This window comes from Oncorhynchus tshawytscha, linkage group LG03 (assembly GCF_018296145.1).
Source record: "Oncorhynchus tshawytscha isolate Ot180627B linkage group LG03, Otsh_v2.0, whole genome shotgun sequence".
Classification (NCBI taxonomy): Eukaryota; Metazoa; Chordata; class Actinopteri; order Salmoniformes; family Salmonidae; genus Oncorhynchus; species Oncorhynchus tshawytscha.
In genome coordinates, this window is record NC_056431.1 from 21,063,366 (window position 1) to 21,079,700 (window position 16,335).

At 42.0% G+C, this 16,335-nt stretch overlaps 1 protein-coding gene across 3 annotated transcripts in view; it reads right to left on the bottom strand.

Annotated features, from left to right (window-relative positions):
- Positions 1-896: 896 nt before the first annotated feature.
- Positions 897-16,335, bottom strand: part of LOC112223025 (diacylglycerol kinase beta) — a 58,757-nt gene continuing 43,318 nt past the window's right edge. For all 3 annotated transcript variants that reach the window (XM_042312093.1, XM_042312096.1, XM_042312086.1), the window contains 5 exons: positions 12,872-12,962; positions 11,623-11,818; positions 5,091-5,211; positions 4,859-4,919; positions 897-3,117 (listed from right to left, as the gene is read on the bottom strand). In XM_042312093.1, coding sequence (XP_042168027.1) covers positions 3,010-3,117; positions 4,859-4,919; positions 5,091-5,211; positions 11,623-11,818; positions 12,872-12,962 — 577 coding nt within the window. In that variant the 3' untranslated portion in view covers positions 897-3,009. The remainder of the gene's footprint in view (positions 3,118-4,858; positions 4,920-5,090; positions 5,212-11,622; positions 11,819-12,871; positions 12,963-16,335) is intronic.

Genomic DNA, 16,335 nt, shown 5'->3' on the forward strand with positions numbered 1-16,335 from the left:
ATGTGTTGTTTTACCGGGTCAGCCATTGTAGTACGGCACCCCTGGAGCAAATCAGGGCTAAGAGCTTTGCTCAAGGGCACATCGACATATTTTTCACCTTGTCGGGTCGGGTACTCAAACCAGCGACCATTCGGTTACTGGCATAAATCTCTGACTGCTAAGCTACCTGATGCCTAAGACATTGATGGGGATAGGAAGTGAATTATCTTGTCACTCCTGTGGAACCCCCCGGAGGCCTGAGAAACACAGGTCAAGCGTAGGTGTCCTGTCCATCTGACACCAAGCGAAGAGGTAAACACACTCATTTGCCTCATCCCTAGAGAGTTAGGAAAACAAACATTAGCTATGTGTTCCAGTTGAGATTTTACATGGTATTGTATTAGTAGCAACACCATGTAGTTACTTTGTGCAGAAGGCATTGATTGTTTTATGTGTCACATAAGCCTACAGTAAAGATATAAATGAGATCATAATGAATGAGGAGTTACGATTTAAATTATGTAATATAATCATTATTATTTTAAAAGTAATGTAGGCTAAAGGAAATTATTAGATTTGTTAAGGGACATTTATTTTAAGACTAATCCTATATTGATTTAGTTGACTCAAGCAACAAGAAAAAAGCATGTTACAGGGTCATTGAAGGGTCATCGCAGGATCAGGGTGCAAACGGTACACAGCACTGTCAAGTGTGACATACCATGAGCCATAAGAAAGTTTGACAGGCATCTCTCATGGCTTGAGTGTATCCACCATATAAATAGCTTTAGAGCAGGTGTAAGAACACTAACAGGATCGTGAGTGTCCTGTCGGTGACAGTCAACCCGTCTCAGGTGACATTGTGCCATTGAGTGCCATTAGGTGTCAACAGGGTCAAAGGTAAGAAGACATGTCGGTGAGCATGTCAAACGACAACAACATTTAATTGTTTTCATGTTCTGTTCAGTTTTTGAACAGAAGAACACATTGGCGTGATTTACAGAGGAGAGCAATGCTTTACGCAGAAAAATAACATTGTGTACAAAAATACAACTTCACTGTACAAAGCAAACACTGCACATACAGAGCAAAGTAATGGAAAAGTTGGTGGAACCAAATATTCCATAAGCAGGATGGGACTTTGAACAGAGACAGAAATCCAATACAGTCATCTTCTATCATTGAATTGTACTTAGAAAACATGCAGGAATGCATTTCACTTGAAAACTTGTATCTATTCATGTACTGTTTGGGTGTCATTCATGTGTAACAGATTTGAAGAATTTCAGATAGTATATGGATCTGATCTGAATATGGCCTTTCGTTCTGTTTATCTTTGGTAGTATATTATATTGAGATATGGGTCAGAGGTTTTGGTGAAAACTGGACAAATGATGTCAATATAATAAAAAGTCACTATAGATTTCTGAAATTAAGAATACAATATACTGTTCAGGTTAACAATATCAGGCCATTCTTATGGTTAGTCTTACTTATCTGCACATTATATGCCAGACCAAATAGCCTCTGCAGATATCTAGAGGGAGAATGCAGAAATTCTTCTTGTCTCTGAATAACCCAGTCATGCAAATTGATTAGACTGATTCTCAAGATTGATTCTTCAATTCTAGCTCAAGTATGTCAATAGTAATTTCAAATTTGGACTTGAGTTCTAATTGGTTAATGTATGCATGTATGAGTCATGTATTGTAAACATGCTCAATGGCAAACCGCTGAAAAAGACTGAACAAATCAATGACCTAAGGAGGTCAAAACCTGCTCTGGAGTCTTGACTGTGATAATTGTACTACATGATGTACTCAAATCTATTATTTGAAAGGTTTTTCTATAATAATAGTTAAGTGTATAAACCTTTGAGCAATATTATATCTTAAAAATACCTGAGTACCTGCCCCTGAAAAACAGGACTCCCTGACCACAAAAGGTTGATTTCAGGTTGATATGATTTCATTTAGTGTGAGAGAAAGGCAGTAGTTGAACCCTGACAAAGTGTTTTACTTCCAAAATGAACAACACAGTACAATTCCACGTTCAAAAAATAGATCTTGGTTATCCATGCAACTCAAGATGTGCACAGCACAATTAGAAGAAATTGTCTGGATATCCCGTGCAATATAGAAAAAGTGTATATGTCATGTGACATGTGCATGCATTTGTTACCAATTCATTTTCCTTAATTGGTCTATGAGCCTGAATGGAAATAGTTTCTATGATCCAGCTGCAAGACATTTGAGCAAGAACCTGTCAAACATGTTTTGTGGGAAACCTAACAGAGCCTTTGAGATTCTTAAATCCATTCTCTGATGAAGTCAACATTGAAGAGATAGTCAGTGCCCAAAGAAATGCGAAGCAAATAACCTGAAACGTTAACTTAGACCAAATGCTTATAGTATATGTTAACTCAATGTCATCACTGTCCTTATGCACCCTGAAAGATATGTTCACCTCATAAACAGTAAAACAATGTCCATCATGCATTGGGGGTGTTCAAACGCAAACACATTCAAAACATTGACGCCGCATAAATCAATACCTTATCATACAAATGATTTTCAATGATTGACAGAAATGTGTCACTTCCTTCAAAGGACTTGATCCACATGGCACGTTGCACAAGACCACTATAAAAATGACATTTAGAAAAAAACATGCCATCGTAACAGTATAAAGTTGAAATCTGGAAAGGTAAACAACTGTTCCAGAGGGACAATACCACTGTGTTGGCATTGTGGAGTGGCACCGCATCATGAACCAAAGCTTCTGTCCTTGTAGTTCCTCACTCTAAATAAGTAAGGGGGCACTGACATTTCCATGGCAGAAGTAGCATGCACAGCTACAGTATGCTATTGAATGGAGCTAGGCTAACAAATTGGAATCCTAGCATCATAACCTAGCGACCCAAATGGAGCTAGGCTAACAAATTAGCATCCTGGCATCACACCTAGCGACCTCCGTGGGTAAGACGGCTTGATTCTCTGGAGAAGAGGCCGAAGGCTAAGTCTCTCTCTCTCAGTCTTTGCTCTCGCTGCATGTTCGTCGGATCACAGAGGAGAAGAAGCTGTTGCCTTGTGGGGGACCCATCAACATCGGGGCCTGGTTCTTATGCACTATTTCAATCTGGTGTGGACAGAGAGTGAGGGAAACAGGACAGAGTTACATGGTGGTATGCTATGGTTGGGTGAATGCTTTCATAACATGGAGCACACGGACCCACTGAACATATCTGTACACTGTACAGCAAGGGAGGTCATGGCCTGTGTAATAATGTAATCTTGCCATTCCAATAAGCGACCACAGAGAAAAGCTTGATGCTTTAATTCTACGAGTATTAGACGCTATTAGTATGTCAGAAGAAGAAAAGGTGAAACTACCACAGATTAATGAGAAGGTAAATATCAACCATCAAGGTATGCCCTGACCTGGACGCAGCTCATTATACTATAGCCCTCGCAGTATAAACAAGAATAATGAGCGAGGTGAACAGTATCATCAGCATAAAAGAAACCCTTCTACTTCAAAGAGACGCGTGCCGTTCATCGTTCATGAACTCTAACACTGTAGTCGTTGCTATTGTGCGTGGGCTTGATGTCCAAATCATATTCAACGTGACTGAACTGAATGTTACTGGAGTATCATTTAATTGACAAATTAACCTTTCCATGAGAATTGAGGTCAAAAAAAGGTTCAGCACAAAATAAGGACTTGAAAGAGAAGCTGGCCGTGTTTGAAAGCTTAAAGGGCTATAAGAGTTTGTATTTTATGGTAAAGAAATTGATACTAATTTTCAAATAGATGAATTAAAGGGGCAATCTGCAAAGCACAACAAAGTGGCTACCCTGCCACTGTTTTGGTAAATAGCTGAGGGATGGGGCTGGAGAACGGAACCAAACAAAGCTATCAATACTGGGACTGAACATCCATTAGATCAAATTGATACTTTTAACCATGTTTTAAAGCTACACAGTCAGTGTTTGTTTACAATTGACTGGAGTAAAACAAATGTATATTTTGGGTTCTGATGGTGTACAACAGTTAAACTAAGATAATTAAGGAATTTATAAGTTATAGTCGTCAATAATCAATGATTCTATATATTTAAAAAAAATGTATGGCCCTTTAAAGGTTATTCCAGTGTACAATAGAGATGTAGTAATACATGTTTATAAGTGCAAATTAATGTGGTTAATTATCTTATGTATGCAAGACATGATTTGCATAACGGTTGTTGTTAATAATTAGTTGGATAACATCCCATTTTAATGAACTTTTAACAGGTTGACTGATTCAAAATTCAGCATCGAGACGTCTGTAACTCACCATGGAAATCATCCAACACACAATTATGTATTGTCAGAGCCTAACTTTGATTTGTGGAGTTTTGCCAACAGACACAAGTGCACTTATAAACTACTTGTTTTGTCATGCACTAGATTCTCCCATAATAACTGAAAGATCTGTATGTAAATTCTGGCTCCACTTCATCTGTGATGCTGTCAGATTGTAATTAAAAGCAAACACTGGTTTAATCAGCACAAATTGAGCCATTTCATTTTGAAAAGTGAACAAAACGTAAAAGAAAACAAACACTTGTACTTGTGCAGGGGGGTAGTTTGAGGGACCAGGTGAACACATTCAAAGAAAGGGTCGTGTTATTGCATGTCAGTTATGATAAATTACAAATATTTAAAACAATGCAACTTCCCTCTCAAGAAACTTCTGCCGGGGTACTTTAAAGCATTCATCTCTTATGTGGGAGCATAGTGACAATTATATGATGAACTTTCTATATGAACCACCTGTGTGCAGCACATTCTACATGCATTAATATCACAATACACGGAACATTGACATGACTTACAGTACAGGGAGTCTGCATCCAGGGCTCTCCATCAATCTGCATGGGGAGGGCTTTGGTGGTCCTGACAATGACAAAACAAAAATCCCCCTTAAAACATGATTCTTGACTTCTGTTATGTCTTCCATCTAGATTGTTTCTATGTTGTTGTCAGTGTTCAAAACGGCTGGATGGGATTAAAGAAGGTCGACTGTGGTCAGACAGTGATCAGTGGTTGTGGTCAAGGGGTACCGACCTGATGGTGACCGAGGAGCACTGGGCCAGGCGTCTTCCTGCGCTCCTCAGGCCGATGTGGATCTGTCCCATCTCCATGGCTCCCTCCAGACCCACCACCTCCAACAGCTGGTCTGACGGGTCTAACAGACACGGAGACATAAACACAGCCACACATAGAACTCAGACCATCTCTCGACCATCCTGTTGAGCCGAGCATTACAGTTTGAATTGATCCTAAATCAAGCCATTGGTTAACTCTGGAATCCATGCATCTTGAGTAAGAAGAAGAAGAAGAAGAAGAAGGAGGAGAAGGAGAAGAAGGAGGAGAAGAAAGATGAGAACAGGAGGGATAAAAGAGGCAAAAAGGAAGTGTGCTTCATTTTCAAGGTGCACAGTTTGCCTTCCGCTCTCTGAAGTCTGAATATTCACTGTTGAAAGGAAAAAAGAAGCAACAAGAACAACAACCAGCAGCCATAAACAAAACACCTATTAATTAGATTGCACCGGCAATGCAAAGCAATCTTGTCTTCCTATAATTATTAATTTATTTTCTGTTTTGAAGTTATGAGCATTGATTTTGCCCCTGCTGGAAGCCCAGTGTCGCGCTGAGCCCATCTGTTTCAGCGGGCCTGTTACTCCTCCTACTCTCAGACTACCCCTCTGCAAATTAAGCCCTGTTGGGAGTGCAGAGAGACACTAATTGAAACTAAGACCCATTTTAGGGACTTGGTGGGTATGGTAGAACAAACTAGCATGCTGTCATTGATCGTGCTGTATGGTGCTGTTGCTAATGCTAGGTTGCTGCTGCTAGGGTCAGGCTGATGTTGAGGGCTTCTAAGATGTTTGAGTGATGCCTTTGACACAGTATATAAATCAACCATATTTGCATTTCTATGGATGTTACTGTTGAGGGGTAGTGTCCAGCTGTAACTATAGCAACAGGCTGGGTCGGCACCCTCTGTGTTAAATTGTGAATGGAGAGCTTGCCCTGGCATGAGAGCTAAAAAGAGAGTTTGTGTGCGTTCCCACGTGTTTGTGTGCATTCGCACGTGTGTGCTTGTGTGTGAATACGTGTGTGTTCACACCTGTGTGTGTGTTTATGCCTGCCTGCATGCCTGTGTGTGTGTGTGTGTGTGTACACAATGTGTTAGCCCCCTGATACTGGGCCCTCCCCCCCAGCATGCCTTCTCGCGTTAGCGCTGCTGGCTCACAGAGCCCCTGGCTGACACGTACGATGGACAGCGTCACCACGGCGATGGATAAATGTGTGGAGATTCCTGGTTGCCCGGGGCTACACACTGGTCATATAGTATACCCCAGAGTGCTTACTGTGGGCCAGGAGTGTGCTCTGCTCTCAGTAACCAAGGTCAGGGCAGGGAGGTCGTCAATGGACATATGGCTTCATAAGGCTTTGAATTTGTCTATTTTTGAAAATAACTAATGATTGGTATATGATTATCATAAACAGTGGTGGTTGTATTAGTATTTTCATGAGGCTACTTCAGTTGTTTAAGTATATGCCGTTGGGGGAGGGGTGAGGGACTAAGCTAACATTTTGAATTATTTTAAGATGGTCATACCATGGATCATTTAGCTATTTGATTTAGAATTGAATCCCCCAAAAATAAAATAAAATAATTTGAGAAAATATTGAATATGGCCTTTACTACTATAGTCCATAGAAATGCATGAATAACACATTCATGAATTTGCTAAATATTCAACTCTATTTTTTGTGGCACAAAACTACTTCCATTAGTTTGTACTTCAGATGAGTCCCGTGACACATGTGGAGGTCGTAGAGCATAATGGAGAACATCGCGGTCGCGAGAGACTCCCTTATATTAGTTTGTAGTCCAAACTGTTCGGGACACTACAGATGTTTTCTTGAGAAGACCGATTTTCGGGATGTCTCATGGTCTGACAAACACTGCTGTAGCTCTGCCACCTTCCATGGCCGACAGATGAGGTGGATGAGGCAGATGAGGTGGATTGAGACACAGCCCATGCAAAATAAACTGATAGCTCTAGCTTAAACTGACAGATTTTGATGGGGATTTTATTATTACGTTACTTAGATTGAGGCAAAGGTGACACTTAAGGATGAATGAATGCCTGTATAATACTATCTGACTGTTACAACCAGTGCAGTGCCCGTTTAATAATAGTGATGGATGCATAACTATAGCCTGGTCTGTAGTCTATAGTCATGGAAGAAAGAACAGACTCCAGTTTCCCCAGATTTGAAAAGGGTGAGCTCAGAGGCACTGGTTGCACGTGTCAGACGAGAGAGACCGATTAAAGATGTATTTTTCTTTCTTCTTGTCAAGTGATTTTTTTTAAAAGGGCAACACTAGTTACACCAGCACTTCCGGAGAGGTTTCTCTAACTCAGAGCCATGCAAATATATGGCTCTGCTCTCACTTATCTGTCTACTACATTCTGGTCAAGTGTTATTGGTTGAGAGTTGGTCATAGCGGAGAGGTTTTGGAACATATCATCAAGCGCTCTGAGAGAAGACCGTCATCCACTCATCATGCAGTGTTTAAATGGGCAAAAGGTGGAGGGTGAAGTGGAAACATAGATCTTGCAGAAATAAAAACTTGTTGGTGTTGAGCGATTAGTGATTTTTGTGGTCGGTTCAGTTTCGGGTGAATGTTTTGGCACCATGCATTACAAAAAAATTGGTTTAGATGTTGTTGTTTTTTTTTTACCCCTTTTTCTCACCAATTTCGTGGTATCCAATTGTTTAGTGGCTACTATCTTTGTCTCATCGCTACAACTCCCGGGAGAGACGAAGGTTGAAAGTCATGCGCCCTCCGATACACAACCCAACTAAGCCGCACTGCTTCTTAACACAGCGCGCATCCAACCCGGAAGCCAGCAGCACCAATGTGTCGGAGGAAACACCATGCACCTGGCAACCTTGGTTAGCGCGCACTGCGCCCGGCCCGCCACAGGAGTCACTGGTGCGCGATGAGACAAGGATATCCCTACCGGACAAGCCCTCCCTCACCCGGACGACGCTAGGCCAATTGTGCGTCGCCCCACGGACCTCCCGGTTGCAGCCGGTTACGACAGAGCCTGGGTGCAAACCCAGGGTCTCTGGTGGCACAGCTGGCGCTGCAGTACAGCGCCCTTAACCACTGCGCCACCCGGGAGGCCCCGATTTTAGAGCTTTTTAATGGAAATTCCAAAGCCAAAAATAGTGATGATTCAATCGCCAAAACATTGAAAATATTGTCTCTGTCAGGTTCACACTGGGTAGACATCATTAGAAACATAGAAATTTACTATGAAATAATACAACATTTCAGTTGTGTATTTACTTAATTTTTATTTGATGGCTTTATTATTTTTCAGTCCTTAAAGTCATCATCTCATCTCTGCTCTGGCAGTAGAAGCCATACTGTATTGTCTGTAGTCATCTTGTTTAGCTAGGCTAGCCTGCCTAAGTATGCTGCAGAGCTGTCTGAAGAAATCATTTTACGAGTTCTTCAAAATAGATAAGGCATACTTTCACAAACTGTCTCTATCTCTATCACTCGTAGTAGTGTTGTGTACATTTCTCTCTCATGTGGTTAACGTGGTCTTGATTTTGGTTAATCGCTTGCACTAAAACTTGTCCTTGTAGATAAATGGAAAATACAGTCATACAAATAATACAAATGTAGTTTTACACTCATAGTGGTTTCAAAACAATCTGTTTTAAAAGAGGGGACCAAATAAAGACCAAATCGTTCCTGATCGCACATCGACATGACTTATCTCAGATAGAAGACAAGACTGAGTCACAGAGATGTTACAGTGGCTTACACACACAGCCAAGTCCTATATTAGGCAGCCCACGCCTCATAATCGAGTTGTCACAGTGCACGATTAGTCGCAGCATCCTTGTCATTGTCAAATACCTGTCCAGGGCAGTCTCTACTCCACTGACAACATGCAGAGTGACAGAGAGGGAGTGGGTGAACGACGTTGAGACCACCTTTAGAATCTCCATGGTACATGTCTCAGGGAATCAGTCCCCCCCTCCCCCCATTGCCACTCCCCTCTGTCCCCGTTCTAAATAATTCACCCATAGCCATTCCCTTCCACCTGAGGGGCTTGTCTCCTGGCGTCAACAGCGGGATGACTTAACAGCTCCAGAAAGGTCAGTTGTCTTTTCCCCCAGTTTGATCCACACTTCGCACTCTGTGCTCTGGGTACGTGTACAGCCCCCAGCCCCCACGACCCCCAGTCCCCAGCCCCACCACAGCCCCCCAGCCCCACCACAGCCCCACCACAGCCCCACCACAGCCCCACCACAGCCCCACCACAGCCCCACCACAGCCCCACCACAGCCCCACCACAGCCCCCAGGCTAATGCACTCGGTGTTTATGGGCCCCTCTAATACTCCATTCTCTGATCTGACAAGTTGGGCCTCTCATCTTGAGCACACCTTCAGCAAGGGCAACCAGCAACCAGCACTCACTCACTGGCCACTAAGTGCCTTTTCAGGTTCAGGCTGAGGGTTAGGATAAAACAAAACAAAATTATTTGCACCAAATCAAATGATTTTTGGGTGAATTAATGGAAGGGAGGGACTACTGTAGTGTATCGATGGGGTGTTAATTGATCATCTCCGACCACCACTACCATCTTAACCCCCCTTGCCAAAGCTGTCATTTCTAAGGCTCTGTCCATTGCCTCTCTCCCAGTCTATAAGAGTAGAACTCAGTGAAATGGATGATGCCCTAGGTTATTAGAAAGAACATGCATGATCCAAATGGGTGCATTCATCAGTGCTTGACTCGTATTGACTGAAATTAAAGAGCAGGGGGAATCTCCTCGATACTTCACTGTTGGTGAAGCACACAGGCAGATAATGGATTTGGTACTTTGATGTTAACTGAGGAGGATACATTCCAGAGTATGTAGTCAATGGGTTGCCTATTATACAGTGCAGTGTACATCGCAGTGGTACTAATTCATGAAAACATCCTTGGTATGATTGCACATTTGACAATGAAAAATTGTCACATACCCAGTCTTGTGTGATTTGACTTTCACTATGCACTGTATGTATCTGATTTGGTTGATCTATGATCTAATCAAGCCTGGACATAATACACCAGCAAAATACTACCACATTCTACGGATGTAGAATCTTAATTTGATCACTCTTTTGTTGCTGAGAATCTTCCTGCGGGGCAGGAAAGGCAGCTTAGTTTAGTGATTTACATAAATTCACTGAAAACCCGCACTAAAACACGGTTGTATTAACAGTATAGCACTTTTCATGTGGCATACTTTTGTCCAACTAATAGCCTAACCACCAATCAAGCAACATTATGGACTAAGCGTTTAAATCTATTATTTTGCTACAACAATGCTGGTCAAATTAAGATCCAATGCCCTTGCAATAAAATACTGTACACCTTCTAATACAAACACCTTGATCACAGCTACTGCATCATTGCGCACAATGGTACGTAGCATCATCTGGACATTTGTGCAACAAAAGTTTAACACTCCCCATTTCTGTCAAGCGGTCTACGCATACAATTTGATGATATGTTTGATAACTCCAAAGCATGCACCTCAAAGAACTCACTGCAACTGCCTCTGCAATGGGATGCTGCAAAGCAAACGCAGCGTTCCATTGGAAATGAATGTACTTCTGGTGTACCAAAACGCAATGACGCTGTCGCTGTGATCAAGGTGTAAACGGTAGCCCTAGTCCACTGTGAATTACACTTCCCTACATTATGCTGCTCCATGTGAGGACAACCCTCTACATAGTATTGCCTAAGAAGGTGATAAATGCGTGTTTACAGGAACATAACCAGTGACTAAGGTGATCATCCGCAAACTAGACATGAGTAGACAGTTCACCAGTTTACCGGCTGACCTTAACTCCTCCTAAACAATAATATGTGTTAATTCATAGATTCTCCTTGATGGGCTTCCCATCTGACATATTTCTGTATTCAGTGCCCATAAAGGCAGCAGAATTGACACTGAGCTCCTTCAGTCTGCTCCTATTAAGCCGGGTTGTCCACTTCCACCTACAGAAGCCATTACCAGTCAAGTGACAGTGCGAAACAGTGACATTAAACCGCACCCCTTCATCCCAAACCAAATTTAAGCACTGTGATTCAACTTGTCATTGGTGAAATATTCATACCAGCGCCAGGGAAAACTTTGTCCCAAAGTTTGTCTCTGATCGGTCTAATGTGAGCTTGGACAAGGTCTTGCCTCTTAGTGTCACAGGTTATTAGGAGAAAGGGTCTTCTATGCTAACAAAACTATACACAAAATGGCAGCCGATCAGCCATTGAGTTGTAGCATTTCAAGCCTGTTATCCGGTGTATGTTTGGTTGTAGTACTGATCTGTAAGAGGCATACCTGAATATGAGCAAGCCTTTGACATTTTAAAAGACCTTAAAGGACCTATGTAAAATACCCCATGTAAAATAAATGTGACAATGTGAACAATGTTTCCTCAAAGTTGGAATTGCAATAAATACATTTCAAATTCACCAGTATGAATCATTACGATAGCTACCTTGGACAGCAAATTGAAGCTCTTTGGGGTCCAGCACTGTTGTCCTCTTATCCTGGGTCTTCTTCCCTCCCCGGCGGTTGCTCCGCCTTTTCCTGCTCTCACCCCACAGGTTGGAGCCGCCATGCATGCTGGGAATATTTAAAATGGCGATGCCTTCCAAAGAGATGCTGTCTAGGTCCAGAGTGATGCCATCGCACTTTACAAAGGACAAGGGTCAGGAAAGAAAGTGAGAGAGAGAGAGAGAGAGGCCAAATGGAGGGAGCAAGAGAGAGAGTGATTACATCATATCAATAATCAAAGTGTTCCTCTTGAAACATTTGTGTAGCAATAAAATAATGTTAAGTAGATCATGCTAATTTTGCTTGAGCCAGAGCTTCTCAGTTAGGTGTTTTCAAAACTTTACCACGCACATCTGACAGCGTTCACTGCTGAGTGATGATTAACAGTTTATGTCGAAGCCATTTGATCTTTGACAAGCTGTAAATGTCCACCAGAAGGGGACCTGCCACCAGCCATGACTCCTAACAACCTTATACTAGTACGGCATCCATATTAGGAATACCCTCAGTTGCCAGCTGTGTAATAAAAGGCCACTTCTCTGTCCTCTCTCTCAGTGGAGTTTTATACATGGCATGTATTCCACACCGAACCTGCTCCCCTTCAGTACCATACTAAGTAGCCATCCACGGCTAATTAATGAAGACCTCTACCACCGCTGATGGCTCTGAGGAGGGGGAGATGGATCAGATAGACACCACCTTCATTATCCCTCAATATCACACACAGCAGGGCCGTGCCGGGATAATTACCTGTGTGTTGGGCTGAGTATCCGTTAGGGGAGTGGGAGGGGTAGAGGGGAGGCCTCCCTCCCTCCTCAACACTTCAAGACTGAAATTGGTACAAATGGAAGGCTATTTGTGGATCAGGAGGTGGCTGGTGCTCAGTGTCTTAAAATGGTGTGCACTAGATTAGAGGCATTATTCTTTCTCCCAGGGAGATTGTACCTAGGTGCGTTACTTTTTGCTTCTTGTTCTCACTGCATCGTGTCTGCTTTCAAAAGACTTCATTTTGCATGTTAACAGTATGTGTTATTGTTGCAGAGAACAGTATAAGTCAGAGTAGTTTATGTTGAATTATTACATATTCATTACACAGTAGTGCAATTAAAAGGTGACAAGTCATAGGATTCAATGGCATAAAAATACTCAGTCCCAATCTCCCAAAATTGAAAGCAGGCAGTTGTATTTACCTCAACCTCCAGAAAGTCGTGGAGCTTCTTGCATGTGGCCGAGAAGGTCTCAGAAGTGCCAAACTCAAAGTACCACAGCTTATTCTTTGTTCTGAAAAACAAGACAAGAAGTGTAAGGGGACTAGGAGGAAACAAAAATCTATCTCTCCCCACATCAAAATCTACTGCCATACAGTCAGCAATACAAAAAGTGGTTGAAGTGATTTCCCTCTCTCTCCTCGCAATTTCTCGCTTTTGGTTAGTCTGGGTTTTATGGAATAGCTCTCTGTCTATAATAGCATTGATTCATGTAGTTTGTCAGAAATTTATTTATTTCAGACTTTTCAGAATTGACTTGGAAGTATTCTCCACCATTGTTTATCAACAAAAAAAGATATCTAATAATAAAAAACGTTTTATCGTCATATACACAGGAGAGGTGCAGTGAAATCTGTTGTTTTACAGGGTCAGCCATAGTAGTACGGCGCCCATGGAGCAAATTAGGGTTAAAGGCCTTGCTCAAGGGCACATCGACAATTTTTTCACCTTGTTGGCTTGGGTATTCAAATCATCAACCTTCCGGTTACTGGGCCAGCACTATAACCGCTAGTTTACCTGCTCCCTTATAACCCGTTACCGTGAATACCATCCACCATTGTTTGAGAATTTAAAATACATTTGATATTGGATTTTAAACATATTCACAAAATCCAATCTCCAAAAACATACAACGTCACTCATTAATCATAATGTCTCACACACTTAGAAGCCCAAAGACTAACGTAAAGCCCATTAACCACTAACGTATGTGGGGTGGGTACCTTGCATTAAAACACAGCAAGGGGTGAGAGAGGGTAATCTAACTGGCCCTTCAATTAACTGAGGACTGGGGTGCTGCTCCTGGTTCCTAGGGACACATGATCCCAGAGCTAAGCCTGATGATCAATGACCCTGCTAGTTAGAGTCACCATCTGTCTTTATAACAGAGTGATACTCTGTATAGAGCTGTATGCTTTTACTTTACTGAGCCGGCTTGTATTTATTAAGCGTCTCAGAGCAGGAGTGCAGATCTAGGATCTGGTCCCCACTCTCCATTCATTACAATATAAAAGGTCAAACTGATCCTAGACCAACACTCCTACTCTGAGATGCTTTATGAATACTGTCCCAGATGTTAATCTGAAGATTGGTGCAGAATGTAGGCTACATCTTAAGACAGAGCAAGCTGTAAAACAAAGCAAATAGAAACTCTGAAATACTCCACGTGGACCGCTGAGTGGGAATGGATAACTGTAGGCCTAATACACAAAGGGAAATGAACATACAGAACAGAGAATAAAAATCTCTATGAAGACAGGATTTTTATAGACTCTCCAGGCTTAAAAGGCCTACAAGGTGAATCAATATTACTAAACGCTCTGGTAGCCACAGTTTGGCCAGCAAAGATTACTTGCCTCAACTTATTGCACTCTGCCCATAGAGTTAGTGAGCCTTGAAAGATTCATAATAACTCACAGCTCATCCCCCTTTGAGCAAGAATTAAGTGGGGAAAGAAGATATCTATCAAGATGTGCTAAGAAAGATGTTCAAACCTCCTTCCCCTGGCAAAAACAGATGGAGCAGTCTGAGGAATATTAGCTACTCTTTGTAGATTCTGTACTGTACATGTAGTACACATTGGAGTTAAGTTTAATAAGTGAATTTAATGAGGCATTAATCAACCTCAGGAGGCTGAAGAAATTTGGCTTGTCACCTAAAAACCTCACAAATTTTTACAGATGCACAATTGAGAGCATCCTGTCGGGCTGTATCACCGTCTGTTACGGCAACTGCACCACCCACAACCGCAGGGCTCTCCAGAGGGTTGTGTGGTCTACACAACGCATCACCTGGGGCACAACACCTGCCCTCCAGGATCCCTACAGCACCCGATGTCACAGGAAAGCCAAAAAGATCATCAAGGACAACAACCACCCGAGCCACGGCCTGTTCACACCGCTACCATCCAGAAGGCAAGGTCAGTACAGGTGTGTCAAAGCTGGGACCGAGAGAATGAAAAACAGCTTCTATCTCAAGGCCATCAGACTGTTAAACAGCCATCACTAGCACAGAGAGGCTGCTGCCTACATACAGACTTGAAATCATTGGCCACTTCAATAAATGGAACACTAGTCACTTTAATAATGCCACTTTAATAATGTTTACATATCTTGCATTACTCATCTCAAATGTATATACTGTATTCTGTACTATCGATTGCATCTTAGCCCATGTCGCTCTGTCATTGCTCATCCATATATTTACAGTTGAAGTCGGAAGTTTACATACACTTAGGTAGGAGTCATTAAAACTCGTTTTTCAACGAATACAAAAGTATCTATATCCACAGTAAAATAATTCCTATATCAACATAACCTGAAAGGCCTCTCAGCAAGGAAGAAGCCACTGCTCCAAAACTGCCATAAAAATAGCCAGACTATGGTTTGCAAATGCACATGGGGACAAAGATCATACTTTTTGGAGGAATGGCCTCTGGTCGGATGAAACAAAAATAGAACTGTTTGGCCATAATAACCATCGTTCTGTTTGGAGGAAAAAGGGGTAGGCTTGCAAGCCGAAGAACACCAGCCCAACCGTGAAGCACGGGGGTGGCTACATCATGTTGTGGGGGTGCTTTGCTGCAGGAGGGACTGGTGCACTTCACAAAATAGGTGGCATCATGAGGTAGGAAAATTGGATATATTGAAGACATCAGTCAGGAAGTGAAAGCTTGTTCACAAATGGGTCTTCCAAATGGACAATGACCCCAAGCATACTTCCAAAGTTGTGTCAAAATGGCTTAAGTACAACAAAGGCAAGGTATTGGAGTGGCCGTCAACAAGGCCCTGACCTCAATCCTATAGAACATTTGTGGGCAGAACTGAAAAAGCGTGCACGAGCAAGGTGGCCTAGAAACCTGACTCAGTTACACCAGCTCTGTCACGAGGAATGTGCCAAAATTCACCCAACTTATTGTGGGAAGCTTGTGGAAGGCTACCCGAAATGTTTGACCCAAGTAAAACTATTTAAAGCAATGCTACCAAATACTAATTGAGTGTATGTAAATGTCTGACCCACTGGGAATGTGATGAAAGAAATAAAAGCTGAAATAAACCATTCTCTCTACTATTATTCTGACATTTCACATTCTTAAAATAAAGTGGTGATCCTAACAGACCTAAGACAGAGGATTTTTACTAGGATTAAATAGGAATTGTGAAAAACTGAATTTAAATGTATTTGGCTAAGGTGTATGTAAACCTCCGACTTCAACTGTATATATTCTCATTCCATTCCATTCCTTATTCCATTAGGTAGTTGTTGTGGAATTGTTAGAATATTACTTGTTAGATATTGCTTCACTGTCGGAACTAGAAGCACAAGCATTGCTACACTCGCAATAACATCTGCTATCCATGTGTATGTGACCAATAACATCTGATTTA